The following is a 20,056-nucleotide window of genomic DNA, read 5'->3' on the forward strand; positions in this document are numbered from 1 at the left end:
AATAGATAGTATAATTTTTAAGAATAATTTGAAATTCTAAAAACTAATTAATTAATTATAAATTAAATTAAATAATTTGCAATATCATATTCCTAATTGAGTAACAAATGTATACATATAATTAAAATTTTGGCTCATTTATACTTTAAAAAATTAAATAATAAATACTATTATATTTATTTAAAATAAAATAGTATTATTTAAAATTTTATTAATTTGAAATAATTATTCTCTATTTTTAACAAAATTAATTAATTATGCTTTTATAAGATGTTAATATCCATATTTTTATAGTATTTCTAAAATCATATAAATAATATTAGAAATTATTAATTTTGAATTATTATTATTTATTTTTAACAAAATAAATCAATTAATGTTGGTATTGTTATTTTTATAATATTTATAAAAAATTAATTTATGATTTTATCAATGTTATTAATATTTATATTTTATTAAAAACTATTTATATTTTAATTTATTTATAATTAATATTTTTTATTTTAATAAAGTGCAAATTAAATTTAGTTTATATTATATAAATTAAATTTAAATTTATGTTTTTTATAAAATAAAAAAAAATTATTTTTAAAAACAACTTATTTTCAATTGCACTTATAACTGATATTTTATTTTCATTTGAATCACTTTTGATTTCATTCTCATCATCATTTTAAGTTATTCAAATATGATAACGAAGAAAAAAAAATGAATGAAAATGTCTATTTCCGCTCCTTATCACGATGAAAAGTAATTTTAAAGTAGAGTTCTTGATTATTAAATTTAGAACCCGTTTGATAGTGATTTCAAGAAGCCTTTCTAACTTCTCTAACAAGTGAAAATTTTTATCATTCAAGTATTACAAAGTTTAAAAACATTTTCTAAAACCAGTGTTGAATGGACTCTTAAGTGCACCATGCTAGTAATTACTATTGCTTCTACGTATTTTATTACTAAACAAAGGAGTTAAACGTAATCCCAGACAAGCTCGTTGGTCCACAAAAGGATGGAATGAGCAGCGAATTGAAGCTGAAAAATTGGGAAACAAGCTTTCTTACAGACTGCAGAAACCACAAATTTTATTCATGAGCACAAAGAAGAGTACATTAATCCTGGGAGTGTAGATTCTAGATTACATGCTATGAACCTTACTATATAAGTTGAAGCTACAAATGAAGAGGTTTGCTGGTCTTGGATAAATACATTGGTAATGAAAATCAGGGGCTTCCGCATAGTTTTCTCTGCAAGAAAATCATAGTAGAAAGATGCTAGCTTTGGTTTTCCACTGAATAATCTCATATTTGATAGCTTGATTTAAGCTTGACGCATTCATTTTGGTCTCTACACTTACTGAAATATCGTACCAGACATGACTTCTGTAGCAGTAATTCAGTAAAGGTATGAGTTGCTGCTCATGCAACTGCACTCTACCATGGCAAGTGTATCTCTGGTTTCAATCTGCCAGTGACACAAATGAATAGAAAACCAGATCAATCAAGATGGATGGTTCGGTGGGATTGTCTTTTCATCTTCAGCAACCTCTAGCTCATAGCTCAGTTGGACATGTAGGTTATATTTGGACTGGTTTTCTCATGCGATGAAGTGCAGATTCCTGTACCCATCACCAAGAAATGAGGCAAAAATGAGAACTCCTCATCCTGGACATGATAACACTCCACCTTGATTGCCAAGCCACTGTGAATCATTGAACAAGGGAAACTTCTTCACTGCTATGCCCTTCAGTGCCGTTGGTCTTCAAATATTAGAGGAATATGAGTAGTACAATGATCCAAACAGACGTTCATGTCATTGTTACTGTACAAGAAAAATGGTATTTGTATTATCTTTAGTCCTTTCTAAGCCAAGTATTTGACAGCTGCAAAACTGGCTCTGATGTGCTTCTAGGGTGCTTTTGTCTTTGATCCAACTTCAAGGTTTTTCAGGAATGGGATCCCCAAACTTTTCATGGAATCCAAAATGCCTTCAGCTTCCAATTCCTTGCCTGCAAGCTTGTAAAAATGCACAGCTGAACTCATAATAAACCGGTCTGGCTCCACAGACTCTCTTATTTGTTCAAAGAAAGTGATGCCTTTCTCCACACATCCATAGTCCAAGTAACCCCTTAGCATAGTCCGATAGCATGCTACATCTGGACTTAAACCAGCAGATAGTAGTGTATGATAAACCCTTTCAGCTTCCTCTGTGAAACCTGCTTTAGCAAAAGCAGAGAGTAATTGGTTGAAATGAACACAGGAAGGTAGAACCCCTTCATTTTGCATAGACATGATGGTTTCCTCAGCTTCCAAGAATTTAAAACTCTGTGTATAAGCTCGAATAAGGGCAAGGTAAGTGAGGGAGTCGGGTGAGCAGCCATCTCTTAGCATGGCTTGGAAAAGTTCTTGTGCTTCATGATGAAGTCCTGCAGTAGCATATACGTTGATCATAATATTGTAGCTGACCTGCATTTCATCAACAAAGACAAGGGATTGGCACCATGCTAATAGTTCCATAATTGACGAACACAAATTTTGTTGGATGATAGAGATTGAGCAATCGACCATTTCATACAATTCAAGGTTATGAGTCACAACTATTCTAAAAGAGACGGGCCGTTGGAAAACCAAGTAATCTTTTTACAGGCATTTGAAAAATCTATCCATTAGCACAGAAGTTCTATAGTTTAATGGAATCAATGCCAAAATTGATAATGAACTCTGAAAAGATGCCATTTCTTGAAATCCTAAAAAATGATCCTATAGCTATGGCAACATACACCCAGTAAGAATGATTATCATTTCACTTTGATGTGCCATCCAAATATTGATTAAATATTACCAGCCATATCATACCGGATCTTTCACATCAACTTTCAGTTTTTGACAATACATGTGAGCATACCTTGCCAGGTTTTATTCCTTCTTCCTGCATTTCTCTAAAAAGAAGGGATGCTTCATGGCTCTTACCTATATTGCAGTAACAAGAATATAATTAGATCAAGGGGATAACTCAAGCAATGAAGAAATGCTATACTCGAACCTCGTTTCAGATACCCACAAAACTGAAAAGAAATAAATCTTATATCACGATTGGCAAGTTGGAAGTTCAATTTTTGTTTTCCAGTCGATATTATATACAATTAGATTCAGTTAGCCTGTTCACTATATGTGCATTCTATAACCTGTTTGGTATGTGCTCAAGATATTGATGCTTCAACTGAGTTCTTTGACACAGAGGACATATTATAGACTACTGATCACCATGATGGGCGAAATCCATTTGGGGAAAAACTAAATGGAGGGAAAACAAAATATATTTTTTCCTTCTGGTAACTAAGCTCAGTGTAGCAAGAGCTACCAATCCTATTTCAGGTGCAGTAGTGTTTCTTGTAATTGTTTAAAAATATGATGTCTAAAGAAATACAGGATTTTAATAAAACTATTAAGCTGATGGAAAACACCCAAATACATTACAACTGTGTTTTGCTTGGTTGCCAAGGTTATAGAGGGAAGAAACAAATATTTAAAATTCATAACTTTGTGAAAAACAGTAGCTATAAGTTTCAAAATTTTCAGGTATGTTTGTTACCTCTCATCAGTCAATAGATCATACTTCAATTAAAATGGGAGGAAATTATTACCAGCCTTCCCATAATAGCTAATCAGATTCGTGTATGTCTTCTCATCCAGGGACACACCTACACCTGAGCAGCGAGCCTTGTTGAACATCTCTACAGCCTTATCCAGTTTTCGACCTCGTCCATACACACTGCACCAATTGTCAACCCATAAAAATATCTCACCATAATGCATAAATAAAAACCCTTTAATTTATTTGCTTATACATTTTTTTTGAACGTTGAGAGATTTCTATTACATGTGTAAAGTAAATCGTGCTTTTACCTGATCATGGTGTTATATGTCTGAATTGATGGAGCAACTCCGAGGGAAACCATGCGGTCATAGATGCTGTTAGCAAAATGCAATCTACCTGAAATGTTAAAGTGCCACATACATCAAGCCAAGCTCTCTTCTCCCTACAAACTTCTTCAATAAATAAGAGAGTAGTCCACATCAACCTGCTCCTAGCATTGCATTGATGAAGGTATTGTATGCCACAGTATCAAGCTCCAAGCCATCTTCAAAACTCCTACGAATTACATTCTCAGCCTCTTGATGTTTGCCTGGGATGGATTAGAGGATGATCAAAAGAGAGGCAAGGAAACCCACATAGGAAACCAAGAAGCATTGCACCACAAATTTAATGTTTCCTAAGCATCTACATAAAAGGTGTATGAGTCTGAAACCACTATGAGATGTGAGACAGACCACAAATGTATGATAAGAAGTAACATCAGCATTGTCTCAACAAATGTGTAATAAAGGGTCAGTATGTAGGAGGTCTTAAACCTCCTAAGAACTATTTGGTTTTCTTGGATTTCTAAGTGGAGCTCTGCAAGCAGAACTCATGGCTTTCTAACAGTCCCAAAGAGACTACATAGTTCTAGATCCACGGAAATTGTGAGATAAAGAAGTTATGCATTATTTGTATAAGAAGGCATATCAAAGATAAGAACCCATGACATAAAAGCTATGACTTTTCAATTCATCATATGCCACAGAACTGGGACTCATTTATTTGGGCAGATCATTTGGGTATTATCTCAAGAGGTTTGCATGTCAGCAGTAACTCCTAGAATACACCAAGAAACCAAACCCCCCACCCTCTCTCCTAGAATATCACCAAAAAACCAAACCCCCCACCCCCTCTCCCACCTGCACGCACAGATATATCAAACAAGGAACATATCATTTCTCAATCCAGTGAAGTTTTATGCTCTCATTACCATAATTAGCCAAAGCATGCACAACTTTGCTGATGGAAACAACACCGAGTTCAATCCCTTTCCCAGTCACTTCTTCATAAAGGTGGTATGCCTCTTCAGCTTTACCACATTTGGCATATGCATCAATCATTGAGATATATATGAGTTTCCCAGATGTACAGCCTTCTATTGCAGAAAAAACTTCTATGGCTTTCTTCAGCTTGTGTTGCTTCCCATATAAAGTAATCAAAGAAGCAATTGAAGCATCCTCTGCTCCACGGCCTAGCTTGACCAATTGATCATTAAGATTTTGTGCTTTAGATATATCACCTTTAAAAAGAAAAAAATCATTGTCAACCCTCAAGAAATACCAATCAAATATGAAACACATATTCATACAAAAAGAGTAGTTAAAATATGACCTTATAGATAAGTGATTATTTACCATAAATTGAAACATGTAAGTAAGTTTCTTGCCTTCTCTAGTAAATTTGCTAATTAGGTGACTTGCCACTGATAAACCACCAGCAGTCTTGAGCAACATTTTCAAAATCTCTTCCACCTTACAAGCGTTGCCAACTTCCGAATACAGACCAAGCATCAGCTCAAGGGCCAAAGTATTGTTTTGGTTCAAGGCCTCAACAGTATCATCCACATAATCAGGTCTCTCAGATTCTTCATGCATAACCAGAGAAAGGGTTTGGATAAATTCACTATCCTTGAACAATCCATTTGTACCCATTTCTTGAATCAACTGCTTGGCATCTCTTAACATTCCCTTCTTGCAATATACCTTCATAACTGTCTTGCAAAGCTCCATGTCAAACTCCACTGGATCTTTCCTTATCTGGAAAATAAAATCCTTGGCCTTCTCAAGTAAATCCAGTTTGATGTACAAATTAAGCATGTCATTACAAGAACCAGCATCAGGAAGTCCAGTCTTGGAGAGAGCCTGAAATGTAGCTTCAGCAGATGCCAAATCTTCCTTCATAACGTAACACTGCAACAAAACTATATAAGAGAATCTGGAGAACCAAATGTTCCTAGACCTCATCAGCTCCATAATGGTTAAAGCTTTCTCAAAGTTCCCTGAATTGAGATGAACTTGTGCCATTGCTATATACGTTTTCTCGTTGGTAAGGAGGCCCAACTGTTCAGTCTCTTTGAAAGTTTTCTCAGCATCCTCATAAAGACCAAGTTTTCCGTATATCCTAATAAGCAAACCATAAATGACTTCATCAGCTACAATTTTATTTTTTTCCATTTCTGAAAAGAGGGAAACAGCCCTTGAATAATCCCCATTTTTGTAATAAAGGGTTAGAAGGGAAGCACATGTGTAGTTACTTGGAACAATTCTGCGGTATCTCATGTCCTCATAAAGCTTTATTGCTTCATCTCGGTTACCGGTTTTGGAACTTAAACTAATAAGAAGGCTATAAGTTACCTCCTCAGGCACAAAACCTAAATTCTTCATCTCATAGAAAGTCTTGAAAGACTCCTCAACAAGACCGTCTTTGACAAGTGAGCTAATGACTACAGTATAAGTAAAACTGTTGGGCACCACCCCTTTGTCCACCATTTCCCTCCACAAATCTATGACCTTTCCATGGAGTGATTTTTTCTGCAAAGATGACAGCATAAAATTGAAAACTGCAATAGATGGTATAATTCCCCTTTCCTGGACAGCAGAATAAAATGACAGCATAGCCTTATGGCGACCCCATCTAGCATATGTACACAACATGGTACCACAAGCAACTTCATCTGGTTCACACCCTGCTTCAAGCATCTCCAAGAAAGCCTGTTCAGCAAGCTTGATCTTTCCAACTTGTCCATACACACGCAAAAGAATTGTGTAGACTATAACACTGGGTTGGTAGCTTAGCTGTTCAAGCACAAATCTAGTGTTACATCTTTTATGTTGCTCATGTTTTGAGAAGAAACTATAAATCACTCAGTTTCGGTAAGTAGAACACAACAATAATGTCGGTAAGTCTTTTGAACATCTAACGTATTAATAAGTCTTTCTAACATCTAACTCAGCCAAAATGGATACAGATGCAATACATTAGCAGTTACAAAATGTAAAATGGTATTGATAGTAATAATTATTTGTTCCCTTTTAAGCAAATACTGGTTAAATTCCATAAAAATCAAATAAAGCATAACTAAATAGAATTGATTGCCAATTAAGATTCCATTCCCACTGTTCTTGGAGAACCAGGATTGATAGGAACCCCAGAATTCAATTTCTGCTCAATATTCAGCAATGCTGATAATGAAGAAAGAATAGGCAACATAAATAAGTCAACCAAACCAATAGCCACACCTATCAATTGGTTTTTGTCACATGTGTCTACCTAACAAAAGAACAGTACAGAATTGCATTTGACTGAAGATTAATTAACAGTGTTGTCACCATTAATTGATTTCCAACTAAAAATGTAACATTCAAAACAAAAATCCAGAGAAAATATGTCAATATTGACCAAGACTGTAGCCATATCGACAAACTAAAACAAAAAATTCATAAATAAGAACAGGAACCAGATGAAAAATTTAAATCTAAACAACCAAGAATTATAAACAACTGAGGTAAAAATGGGAGTTAAAAACACCGAACCAAATGAAATTCAGAGCTAAAACTATAGAATCATAAAAATCACAGATAAAATTTCGGGCTGAAAATATTAAAACTTATGAAATTCAGAGATAAAATGGAGAATTCTAAACAGCCCAGATGAAATTCATAGCTGAAAACAGTGACACGGATAGAATTTTTTTTTTTTTTTTGATAAGTAGTGACACGGATAGAATTTAGAGCCAAAAACTGACAATTATACAGAATCCAAATGAAATTCAAAGCCAAATACAGAACCGAAGGAAATTCAGAACTAAAACAGACTAACAGAGAATAACAACCTAGATAAATTTCATACCAAAAAAATAGTTACCCAGTTGAAATCCAGAGCTAGAAACTGAGAATTTTAAACAACCCATATAAAATTTCGAGCTAAAAATATAGAACCGGATGAAATTCAGAGCTATAACAGAGAAGTGTAAACAACCCAGACGAAATTCAGAGCTAAAAACAGAGCGCCAGATGGAATTGAAAGCTAAAACATAAAAGCACAAACAAGCCCGGTAAAATTCATATCTCAGGCAGAAAATCACAAACAATACCGAATAAATTCACTAAAAGGAAATCAGAAATACCTGCAGTTTCATCCATCCAAAGAAGTCCCTTGCCTGCCTCCACCCCCTCTGCTCCTTCAAAACCACACACATCTCTCTAAACGAGAGCTTCGCCACAAACGACCCCATCACCTCCCTCATATTATACGACCCATCAGGCCTCGCCGCAAGGCTCCGCACAATCCTGATGGCCGCCACCACATGCTTTCCATAGAGGTGCCCATTGCGGTCATCCTGAAGGTACTGCACCATCTGCTCCGGCGTCCTCTTGATCCACTTGGGGGTCTGGGCTTGAGGGCCCTGATTTCGCCTAAGAACACTCAGGTACCGGGCTTTGCCCTTGATTATACGGCGAGCATTGTCGTCCGAGAGGGGGTTTTTTGGGTTTTTGGAGATGGGTTTTGGGCGGTTCCCTGTGCTAAGCGACCATGGGTCTGGGTGGACTGAGCAGTGGATAATGAGATTTCTGGGTTTCTTGGGATTTTGGCAGCTCTTGAGGTTTTTGGAGGGTTTAAGGGGAAGTGGCGGAGTGGTGCAGATGAAGGAGGTTTTGAGGGGTTCAATGGCAAGCGCCATTGAGGGTAGAGGCGAAAATGGAGGATAGCATTCCACACTAGCTTGTTGGAGAGTTTGGTGGATTTTTTACTATTTTTTCAAAATAAAAAAATAAAAAAGAAAAAGAAAAAATGGAAGTAATAATCGGGTGGGCCGAATCGGGTTAGATTGGGTCGGGTTGCCTCCTTTTTAGGTTAACGAAAATTCTGGCTAAATTTTCTTATTCATTTGTTCACGTGGTGATATTCTTTGTATATGTATCTATTTTTAAATTTAGATGGTGTTTGATAAATCAATTTAATGAAATAATTATATTTGATAAAATAATTTAATTTCATAACTTAAATTTAAAAATAACTTTTAAGTATTAAGTCAAAATAATTAATTTACTTTTAATCTTAAAATTTTTTTATATCTTATTTGTGCATATTTAATAAAAATAAGTTAATTATTTTTACTTATTATTTAAAGTTATTTTTGAATTTAAGTCATACCATTAAATTTTTTTTTACTAAATATACTTAGTTTATTTATTAAGTTATTATGTTAATTTATCAAACACACACAATTCAACTTAAATCATTAAATAATAAATATTAAGTTTTACCAAATGCTCATTTAGAGTTAACAGATATTTGGTAAAACTTAGTACTTATTATTTAATGACTTAAGTCGACTTTAAGTTAAATTATATTTAAGTTGTTGATTTAAAAATTATTACTTAATTTTTTACTTTAAGTATTAAGGTTATTTGATAAAATTAACTTAAAATTTATTTTAAATTATCAAATTAACATATTTAAGCCTATAAATTATAACTAGAACAAATGAGGTCAAGTAACAATGAAAATCGTAGAATAACAAAAGAAATAATGGAGGTAATTAGAACAAATGTAGATAAAAATGTAAAACAAAAATATAGATTTAAAAATGAATTATTTGTTTTTACTTATTATTTAAAGTTGTTTTTTACTTTAAGTCATACTATTAATTTATTTTACCAAACAAACTTAATTTATTTAATAAATTAAATTAAGTTATTAAATCACTTTAAGTTATTAAGTTGATTTACCAAACACCCACTTAAGTTAGGATAAACTTATTATGTCAATAATTATTCTTATTTGACAAAAATTAAGAGAAGTGGGTTCACCTAAGTTAATAGTGATTTAAAGTTTCAATAAGTTGAGCTTAGTCAAGATTTCAAGGATCCAAATTAAACACTAATATATTAATTCTGAAATCGTTATAGAGAATGATTTATGGTGATACCAAAAATAGGTACATGACACTCGGTTACCCATTGAAGGATCGATGCAGCTCATTTCAACCCTACACTAAGAAAGAAGGCATCCCTCAGGTGCCATCTATTAAAGCGTAACTCATTGAATCACCATATGATCGTCAATATGGCTACACTGATAAAACCGTGTTTTCTAATTTGAAAATTAGTCGAAAAATCTACAAACACTGTCATGACCGACTCAAAAAGTTAATACACACTATCATTGTATAAAAGGCAAGCAAGCCTACTGTAACGATCAAGATGAAAATGCAATTTTAATAGGAAAAATCGTTCCAATTTATTGCTTATAAAATTTGTCAAATTCGTTATCTTGAATATATTCAAGAAAAAAATTATATAATAAGGAATTTGTTAATGTTATTTGGTCAAAATATTTGATGAGTTTCAATCTTACTTATAGAATTGTGATAATTAAACACATATTGAATAAATAGACCAAATAATTCATAGTAAATGAAAATTTCTATGAGATCCCTTAGTATTATACATAATAATTGTACAAAAAATATGAAATTTATAGAAGAAAAATTAAAATTATTATCAAGATACGAACAAATAAGAACTTGTCGGTTTTGGTAATCGAAAAACCTAATGAAAGACAAGTAGAATTAATAGTCATTTCTAATTTTATAAATATTGAGAAAATGGACCCTCATTGCCACCGAGTGAGAGTTGCATGAAGCTCAAATTGAAGTAGAAAACAATTTTCTAATGAAAATTCCAGTGAAATAGGAAGAGGACAAATCTTCTTCACAACAATTAACAAGCGCCCCAAGTTTGTTCTTCCGGAATGTCCCTATCTCAAAAAGTTGTATAAATCTGTGGGCAGTAAGTGTAACGTAAGCCCATGTAAGGACACAAACTGCATGGCTCCTTTACACCAACCCCCAAGCAATTTTCTCCCCCAAGTTCAACATGAGTTCCTCAACCTCTTCCCACACTCCATCTCTATCTCTCTCTGGCCTGATCTCTCATTGATTTCCTCATTGTCTTGAAAGAAAAAGAAGGAAAATCTTACTCCTTTTCTCTCCAAATTAAGTACCAGCTGAAGTTTCGCATAAGTCCAATTCAGAGACAGGGAGAGGGAGAGGGAGAGAGAGAGAGAGAGAGCCATCTTCATCTTCTTTATCTGATTTTGTTTCCTGGCACTTCTTTACAGTTTTGAACCCAAACCCACCTCAGAGAGAGAGAGACCCCACTTCATCGCTTTCCAAAATTCCAGCTAAAAATCTGACCAAAACCCACCTCAGAGAGAAGGAGAGAGAGAGAGAGAGAGGGAGAGAGTCACAAATTCCACCACAGAAAAACCAGGGAGAGAGAGATTCACAGAAGCCCACCTCATCAGAGACTGCAGAGAGAGGGAGAGGGATGACGATATCCATGGTTTTCAGAGCTAATTCCATCAATCACACCCCTTCCTTCCCCAATCCAACAAAAACCCACTTCCTCTCTCCCCAAAACCTCCTACATTTCTACAAGAAAACCCCACTCAAAAACCACATTGGAGAGTTCTCATGCTCATCACCAGGCCCAGTAGTGGTGGGGTTGGCAGCAGACTCTGGGTGTGGGAAGACCACCTTCATGAAGAGACTCACAAGTGTCTTTGGAGGAGCACCAAAAGCTGATCATAATCATCAAAACCCAGACTCCAACACTCTCATCACCGACACCACAACCGTGATCTGCTTGGATGATTACCATTTGCTTGACAGAAAGGAGAGGAAAGAGAAGGGTGTGACTGCACTTCACCCAAGAGCCAACAACTTTGATCTCATGTTTGAACAGATCGAAGCTCTCAAACATGGTTTCCCTATTGAGAAGCCCATCTACAACCATGCCACTGGCCTCTTAGATCCTCCTGAACTCATTCATCCTCCTAAGATCCTAGTACTTGAGGGATTGCACCCACTGTAAGTGTAGTTAATTCTACAAAATAATTTCGGTTTTTGTTCTTGATTTGCATGATTTGATGAAAATTTGGGGAACTCGTAGGTACGATTCTCGAGTGAGAGACCTTTTGGACTTCAGCATATACTTGGACATCAGCAATGAAGTCAAATTTTCCTGGAAAATTCAGGTAATAAATGTACCAGCTAGAAAAGTACTGTTTGATTTCTTCATCTGATCATCAGCTGGCTCTTGTCCATTTTCTTTGCTTTCATAACCTTTGAAGAGTCACAGAGAGACATGGCAGAACGTGGGCACAGCCTAGAAAGTGTTAGAGCTAGTATTAAAGCCCGTAAATCCGATTTTGATGCTTACATTGGTAAGTTTGTATTGTCCTTAATTTGTGGGATATCATCCTTCGAGTTTAGTTCACCCATTGGAAAATTTACTTGGAAAACTAAGGCATGTTTATCAACTGATTTTCAAAATAAAACATAAGATCCTATTTGTAACGGTTTTTAAGAACAAATTTTTTATTTTTTTATTTTTTATTTTTAAAAAGAAAACGATTTATTTATTTATTTTTAATAGCATAAAATAGTTTTTTGCTCTTAAAAATAAAAAAAATGATATTTTTATTGTTTTTACTTGTTTTCTAGGCTATTTAAAAAAACCAATTATATAAATATAAAAAATGATTAAAATTAAAGTATTACTTATAAAATTTATTTTTAAAAACATAAAAAATAGGTTAAAAACATTTTAGTGATGTTTGGTAACCATTTTACACTTCTGAAAAATAATTTTTAAGAATTATTTTTTAAAACTGTTTTTTGATGTTTTGTAAAACAAAAATTTGTTCAAAAACCTAAAATATTTTTAACATGTTTTTAATATTTTTAAATATGTTTTAAAACAATTTTTATGTCCAATGTTTTATTTTTAATCATTTTTTGTGTTTATATAATTATTTTTTAAAACAACACGTGAAAAGAACAAAAAAACAATTAAAAGATGTTTTATGAAAACACTCTCTTTTCTAATCTTAAGAATAAAAAACAAAAAATTGTTTTTAGTTGTCAAATATGTTATTCAATTTTTTTATTTTGGACGATAAAAAACTATTTTAAAAAATAGTTGTCAAATAATATCATTCCATTTTCATATAGATTTTTATTCAGTGAAATATCAATGATGGTTTTCAAAAATTGTTTCTAAAACTTGTTTTTTAATAATTGTTTTTAACAATACTTTCCCGACCAAGCCTAATATCATAGAATGTATTTTAATTATTTCAAATGTTTTGAATTATTTTAAAAAATAATTATATAGATACAATAATTATTAAAAATATAAATTACTGTAAATAAAAATTATTTGAAAAATACAATTATTCTGCACCATCTTACTCGAAAACTGTTTTCCATTGTTTTCCGTTCTATGAATGCAGAACCCCAAAAGCAATATGCATCGGTAGTCATGGAAGTCCTTCCCACGCAGCTTATTCCCGACGACACCGAGAGGAAGGTCTTGAGGGTTCGACTGATAATGAAAGAATCCGGAGTCAAGAACTTCCAACCAATCTACATTTTCGACGAGGGCTCGACCATTTCTTGGGTGCCATGCGGAAGAAAACTCACCTGCTCGTATCCTGGCATCAAGTTCTTCTGTGGCCCCGAAGCTTACTTTGAAAACGAGGTAATTTTAAGTCAATATCCCAAATTTTCTTTTTCTTTCCACTAGTTTTTCTAGGTAACCAAACGGCTGGTTTTAATTAGGTGACGGTGTTGGAGATGGATGGGGAATTCGACAAGCTGGAGGAACTGGTGTATGTTGAAGGGCATCTGTGCAACGTCTCGACAAAGTTCTATGGAGAAGTTACGCAACAGATGTTGAAGAACTGTGATTTTGAAGGAAGTAACAATGGCACTGGTTTCTTCCAGACGTTGATCGCTTTAAAGATTCGAGATCTTTACGAGCAGGTCGCCATGAGTAATGGTGTTGGCGATGGTGTTGGAGTTGGCTCACTGGCATCGACTAAGTAATGGAGTCTCTCAGTCTACTGTGTATTCGAATAAGAGCATTCCATGTTTATAATTGCCTGCTTCTGTGACTGTAATTCTAAGTAATAAAATCAATCGTAGCCTATGTTTGATTCTCGGGGGAAAATGGGAGAAATAGGAAAAACGCAGGAGAAGAAAGTAGAAGAATTGTTTTTACTTGTATTCTTAGAGTTATTTTAAAAAATAATCATATGAAAAATAATTAAAAATAAAGTATTATATATAAAAGGTTTTTTAAAAAATAGATATATTTAAAAAAAAAAAAAACCATGTTTAAAATGTTTTAAGTTTTCAAACATATTTTTATTTTAAAAAATTTTAGGCTTCCTTTAGTAATTGTTTTCGAAAACAATTGTAAAAACTGTTTTTGAGAATAATTTTGAAAACTGTTTTCTAATGTTTTATAAAACAAAAGTTTATTTGAAAACTTGAAATGATTTTAACTTGTTTTTAATATTTTTAAATGTGTTTTAAAAATAATTTTTATATCTAATACTTTATTTTTAATTATTATATATATATATATATATATATATATATATATATATGTTTGTATAATTATTTCTTAATACGTTCCATTATAAAATAACTGAAAATAATTAAAAAAATGTTATTTTAAAACACCTTATTTTCTAGTTGTCAAATGTATTTTCCAATTTTTTATTCTAGAAAACAAAAAATTGTTCTAAAAAATGATTCTAAAAATAAGTTTTTGAAAACTATTTTATAATGTTTTGAAAACTATTTTATAATGTTTTGTAAAATAAAAGTTTATTTGAAAACCTGAAATATTTTTAACATGTTTTTAATAGTTTGAAATGTGTTTTAAAAACAATTTTAAATGTTTTTAACATGTTTTTAATGGTTTGAAATGTGTTTTAAAAACAATTTTTATATGTGGTGGTGTAGTTTTAATTATTTTTCGTATTTATATAATTATTTTTTAAAATAACTTTTTAGAAAACAAGTGAAATCAACTAAAAACAATTAAAAAATATTCTTTGAAAACATCATGTTTTCTATATTTATGAACAAAAATAAAAAATATTTTTTTATTGTTATTTATTTTTTTTGTTGTAAATAATAGCTAAAAAATCCAAAAAAAGTAATTAGTAGAATGAGATGAAAATACATAAATTTATTAAAAAAACCACTAACATGTTTTCTCTTTGTCGAGATATAAGTCTGTTTGGTTGCTGTTTTTTAAAACTGTTATGAAAAACAGTTTTTAAGAACAATTTTTAAGAATGGTTTTTTGTGTTTTCAAAAAAAATAAATAAATAAATAAATTGTGTTTGGGAACTAAATTTTGGAAAATAGTTTTTGTTCTAAAAAAAAAAAACATGTTTGGTTGAGTTAATAAAAAAGTTTTTTAGAATAAATAAAATAAAAAAAAACATGTTTGAAAGTTATATTTTTAATTAATAAAGTGTTTTCTTCCATTAATTTGATATTATAAATATATAAATAATTTTCATATGCATAATTCATTTAAATTAAAAAAAATATTCAATTTTGAAATTTTTACACTAATTATAAATTTTTTTAAACAAATGATGACTTTGTAACCATTTGTAAGTACATTAATTTAAATAATTTAAGGAAAAAGAAAGAGTTTACGGGTGGGGGTGTAGTGATTAGGTGGATCTCACATTTATGGAAATATAAAAAACATATAAGAAAACACAAAAAAAAAAAAAAACACGAAAAACAATTTATTATTTGAATAGTGAAAAAATAATGAAAACATTTTTTATTATTATAAAAAAAAAAAGGTTTTTGAGAACACAAAAAACATAAAAAACAAAAACACACCACCTTTCACAAACAAGTTTTTTGTGTTTTTTGTTTTAAAAAATAGAAAACAGTTTTTAAAAATATGAACCAAACAAGCCATAACTTTTTTCTCAACTAATTTCTCTAAAGAACTCTAAAAAGGACTTTGGAAACACGGAGAACAACGAGAAGAATGACACACCTACTTCCCAAAAGAGTTTTTTTGTATTTTTTTAATTAAAAAACAAAAAATATTTTCAAACACACCAACCAAAGAAGCCTTTTTTATTTCTTTGAGCCTCCATATGGCATTCATTATTTAGAAGTTAGAAAACCATATAAAATAAGTAACGAAAATTTCCTGGCAATATGAACATTCTTACAAGTTACAACTAGTCCAAGGAGAATAATCAAAGAAATTAATGTTAAATTAATCAATAAACAATCCCTGGGGTTCTAGAAGAAGGTAGAATCAATCTTCACACCATTTTTCTCCGAAACTTCCCATGCCGTGTTCTCTTACCATTCTACAACCTCCGCCCTAAGAAAACCCGGTAAAACGACGTCGTTTTCAGCTCTCATGCCTTGACCAATGACCCTTTCTCTCTCTCTGTGTCTGTATGTATATATAATTATATATACATGGAGAGAGGGAGAGAGAGAGAGAGAGAGAGATTGATAGAGAGAGAGACCATGAAGAAGAAGGAGAAGGAGATGGAGATGGAGATGGAACCGAAGAGGGGTACAGAAAAAGTAGAAGAGATGAAGGCAAAGGTAGCGCAAGTTCAAGGAGTGATGAGGGAGAACATAGAGATGGTTATGGATAGAGGGGAGAAGATAGATATTTTGGTTGACAAGGCTCAGGATTTGCAGAAGGAAGCTGGATATTACCGAGACAATGGGAGGGCGATTAAGAGGAAAATGTGGTGTAAGAACATGAAGATCAAGCTGATTGTTATTACGGTTTTGATATTAATTCTGGTTTTGATCATCTGGAGTTCTATCTGCGGTGGATTCAACTGCAGCAACTAGTTTTTTGTTACTGTTAATTCTGCCTTCCCTCCTTCCTCTCTCTCTCTGTTGTTTCCTTTGTTTTGTGATATATGGATTACCGAATGATACCGAATCTTTGTGTTCCTTTTTTTTTTTCTTTTTTTTTATTCAATTAAATTTAAAATAAATACTTCTGTAATTTATCAATTTTAATTATATTTTATTTTATTATTCGGTTTTTAAAGTAAATTAAACCATACATGAGAAAATCAATGTGAAAGCAGTTTATTCCATCAACATTTTTCTTCGAATAATAAAAATGTCTTTTGAAATTATACATGGAGACTTGGTCTCCATTGACTCGATCAAATTCAATCAAATTGGATTATATATTAATTAATTATTTAGACTTGGTGATACTCCAATATCTAATTTAAAGTGTGTTTGATGATATTTATACTTAATATGTTTTTTGACTTTCAATACTCAAATATCTAATTTAAAGTGTGTTTGACTATGTATATCCTCAAAATGTTTTTTTCATGTCCCAAAACCCATTTCAAAGGCATGATGGTCATTTCATACCTTAAATCCAAAGGCTTAAAGTGAAAACAATATAAACATTTGTATTAATCGGAAATTTACCATTTACCAATTACCGAAATCCTGTTTAAAGTAGTAGAACAAAAATTCTATAATCCCCATATAACAATTTTTGAAACTTAATGCATCAAACCAAGTGTTATTGTCCAAGTAACTCCAAACTCAAATAATTCTAATGAAAAAATAAATTTTAACATCTAAACAATACTAAAAAAAAATAAAGAGAGTTTTGACAAATGTCCTAACAAACCAATTTCCCCTCCTAACCGTCACTCCGAACTGATGATACCTAGAAAGTTATCAACAAATGAGATGAGCTCAAAGCCCGATAAAGAATATTAACACAGTTTCATGGATCAAATATTTTCAATTATACTTACAGATGGGAGATATAATATATACTCTATTTATAAAACTTTTGAATTAAGCATGCTAATACATTTAAACAGTTTCAACAAACATTTTCATATATATAAAAATAATTCATATCCATTTCAAATCAAATACATTTCAATTGTTTTAACTCTGGAATAGTGTCCATTTAAGTGAGACTTTACAAATAGGTGATTAGCCTCAAATTAATGTTCCTTTTAAGGTTGATAGAACCAAATACTACTAGTACTAGTAACCTCTAACCAAACCTCTAGAGACTGGAGTTCAAATCAATTATATTTCCTACCACGAAAATATAAATATCAACTATGATATCCCGTTGACAAGGGCCAAAAAGTCAACTATTATATCCCGTTAACAAAGGCCAAATAAACCAGAGTCAAATTCTTTATTTTATTTATTTCAACTTATAAAAGCATAAAATCCCCAAGTGTTTCGATATAAACAAAATAAATATTATAACATATTTTTATTATAAATATTATAAATATTATAACATAAAATTTCCCTTACCTTGAAGAAACGCTAAAAAACTTGAAGTATTTGGTTTGACAAATTTACTCATCACCTAACATAATATCATACACAATTATCTAAAGGTAAAAATTTGACAATAGTAAAAATATTTTATTTAGTATTAGGGATCGTACTTGATTTCACATGTTAATATTATTACTACCCAATATTATTTTCAACTTACCAAATAATAATAAATTAATTCAGTGAGTTTTCAAATTATTATAAAATTCATTTTTCTTTCCTAATCTTACCCTCACTATTTATTTATTTATATACTTAAATTAAATTAAAACCTACACAATAAACTATTATTATTGTTCCCATAATTCAACTGTCACTTAACCACAATTCCATCCCCACACCCTATTATATATTATTATTATTATTATTATTACTTTCAAAGACCCTGCAACACCGTTACTCCAAGCCACCAATTACATCCATTATTATTATTGTAATTATAACACCTTTTTTTTCCCTTCTTCTTCTTTTGTTTCTTCCTTCCTTGGATGTCCACACACATCCTTGGTTTTTTTTCTTTTTTTTGTAAACCCTCTACTACACGACATAGATCTATATTATTAATTATTATTATTTTCTTTTCTTCACCGTTCCAAAAAATCATGCAATTCTTATTTTATTTATTTATTATTATTATTTCTAGATCTAGTAATCAAAATCTGTCGATCTCCATTAATAAATCAAACTATGTTCATAAATTTTTAATCTTTTTGACTTATAAATTAATTAAAGGAACTCTAATCAAAATTGAGATATTCTGAAGAATATCTAAAATGTTTAAAACTAATTAACAAATATAAAATATTAATTTAAGGATTAAAAATCTTACTTGAAAAATTGATATTCAAACCCCAAAACTCCAAATCTTTAGTCCTATGCTTTTTGATATTTATGATCTCTGTGTAAAAGGGTTTTCTAAATAAAGGAGATAAGAAAAAATCTAATTTATATCCAAGTGTTTTAAATATGAAAAGACCTTTTTACCCTTATTAAATTACTTTAATTAATTATTGATTTATAAATTACAATTTTACCCCTAAATTGGGTTTAGGGCATTACAGTTTTTTTTTAAAAGCATTTTTTAGAGAATCACATATCATACGTTTTCCTACAAAACATAATATACGATTTTTCGATATTATAAATGATCTTTCACATTTAAAAAAAATATTTTCTAAATTTTATCAAATACTATAAGCTTAATACTATAAAGTCAGTTTTCTTATTTCTTAAATAATAAGAACAAAATTGATATTTTAGGATTTGTTTGGTAATTGTTTTAAAAAACAATTATGAAAAATAATTTTTGAAAATTGTTTTATAATTTTTGTAAAATAAAAGTATTTTTGAAGCCTAAAATGTTTTAAATATGTTTTTAATATTTTTAAATATGTTTAAAAAATAAATTTTATATCTAGTATTTTATTTTTAATCATTTTACATATTTATATATTATTTTTTAAAACAACCCTCAGAAAAGAAATAAATAATATAAAATAATTAAAAAATGTTCTCTAAAAACACTTTAGTTATATTCTTAAGAATTAAAAAAATAAAATTTATTTGTCAAACATGTTTTCTGTGTTTTTGTTTTGGTTTTTTTTTAGAATAGAAAATTGTTTTCAATTTCCAAACAAGCCCTTAATATTTGTGTTTTTTTATAATTAATAATTATTGAATGAGTTCTTCATTCATTACTATATCTACATTACATAGACTCTATTAAAATAATTAATTGTTATTAGGTTATATATGGTCAAATTAATTTTTAAATCTATCTATTATATTTTGAACTTCAATAGCTGTCAATTTCTATCTAATTTTTTTATTATATATTAATAAATAAAATTATTAAACAAAAAGATTTAATATATCTATATTTTAAGTAATGTTCAATATAATTAAATATTAAATTAAAAATTT

At 30.8% G+C, this 20,056-nt stretch overlaps 3 protein-coding genes across 3 annotated transcripts; 2 read left to right on the forward strand and 1 right to left on the reverse strand.

The window, feature by feature from the left end:
* Window positions 1-1,059: 1,059 nt before the first annotated feature.
* LOC100261338 (pentatricopeptide repeat-containing protein At5g27270) lies at window positions 1,060-8,685 on the reverse strand. The gene is made up of 8 exons (XM_002274065.3): window positions 8,039-8,685; window positions 5,300-6,707; window positions 4,844-5,152; window positions 4,076-4,180; window positions 3,900-3,987; window positions 3,638-3,765; window positions 2,899-2,963; window positions 1,060-2,459 (listed from the first exon to the last, which is right to left on the reverse strand). Exons 1-8 carry the CDS (start codon window positions 8,591-8,593, stop codon window positions 1,902-1,904), a joined length of 3,216 nt encoding a protein of 1,071 aa, XP_002274101.1. The 5' UTR covers window positions 8,594-8,685; the 3' UTR covers window positions 1,060-1,901.
* A 2,107-nt stretch (window positions 8,686-10,792) lies between these two features.
* LOC100256246 (phosphoribulokinase, chloroplastic) lies at window positions 10,793-13,927 on the forward strand. The gene is made up of 5 exons (XM_002274097.4): window positions 10,793-11,788; window positions 11,871-11,955; window positions 12,060-12,144; window positions 13,216-13,463; window positions 13,544-13,927. The coding sequence occupies exons 1-5, from the start codon at window positions 11,247-11,249 to the stop codon at window positions 13,808-13,810; spliced, it is 1,227 nt and encodes a 408-aa protein (XP_002274133.3). The 5' UTR covers window positions 10,793-11,246; the 3' UTR covers window positions 13,811-13,927.
* A 2,334-nt stretch (window positions 13,928-16,261) lies between these two features.
* On the forward strand, window positions 16,262-16,825 carry LOC100251088 (vesicle-associated membrane protein 722). The gene has a single exon (XM_002274129.4). The coding sequence runs from the start codon at window positions 16,298-16,300 to the stop codon at window positions 16,634-16,636; it is 339 nt and encodes a 112-aa protein (XP_002274165.2). The 5' UTR covers window positions 16,262-16,297; the 3' UTR covers window positions 16,637-16,825.
* Window positions 16,826-20,056: the final 3,231 nt, after the last annotated feature.

Source organism: Vitis vinifera, chromosome 16 (genome assembly GCF_030704535.1).
Source record: "Vitis vinifera cultivar Pinot Noir 40024 chromosome 16, ASM3070453v1".
NCBI classification, from domain to species: Eukaryota; Viridiplantae; Streptophyta; class Magnoliopsida; order Vitales; family Vitaceae; genus Vitis; species Vitis vinifera.

What these genes read in the sequence shown, in the direction of transcription:
- LOC100256246 (XM_002274097.4), top strand. Translation starts at nt 11,247, where the DNA reads ATGACGATATCCATGGTTTTCAGAGCTAATTCCATCAATCACACCCCT. An exon ending in AATTTTCCTGGAAAATTCAG is followed by an intron (nt 11,956 to 12,059) that starts GTAATAAATGTA and finishes GAAGAGTCACAG; the next exon opens with AGAGACATGGCAGAACGTGG. An exon ending in AAGCTTACTTTGAAAACGAG is followed by an intron (nt 13,464 to 13,543) that starts GTAATTTTAAGT and finishes GGTTTTAATTAG; the next exon opens with GTGACGGTGTTGGAGATGGA.
- LOC100251088 (XM_002274129.4), top strand. Translation starts at nt 16,298, where the DNA reads ATGAAGAAGAAGGAGAAGGAGATGGAGATGGAGATGGAACCGAAGAGG.
- LOC100261338 (XM_002274065.3), bottom strand. Translation starts at nt 8,593, where the DNA reads ATGGCGCTTGCCATTGAACCCCTCAAAACCTCCTTCATCTGCACCACT. An exon ending in GCATGCTTTGGCTAATTATG is followed by an intron (nt 4,181 to 4,843) that starts GTAATGAGAGCA and finishes AATCCATCCCAG; the next exon opens with GCAAACATCAAGAGGCTGAG. An exon ending in ACATATAACACCATGATCAG is followed by an intron (nt 3,766 to 3,899) that starts GTAAAAGCACGA and finishes CAATTGGTGCAG; the next exon opens with TGTGTATGGACGAGGTCGAA.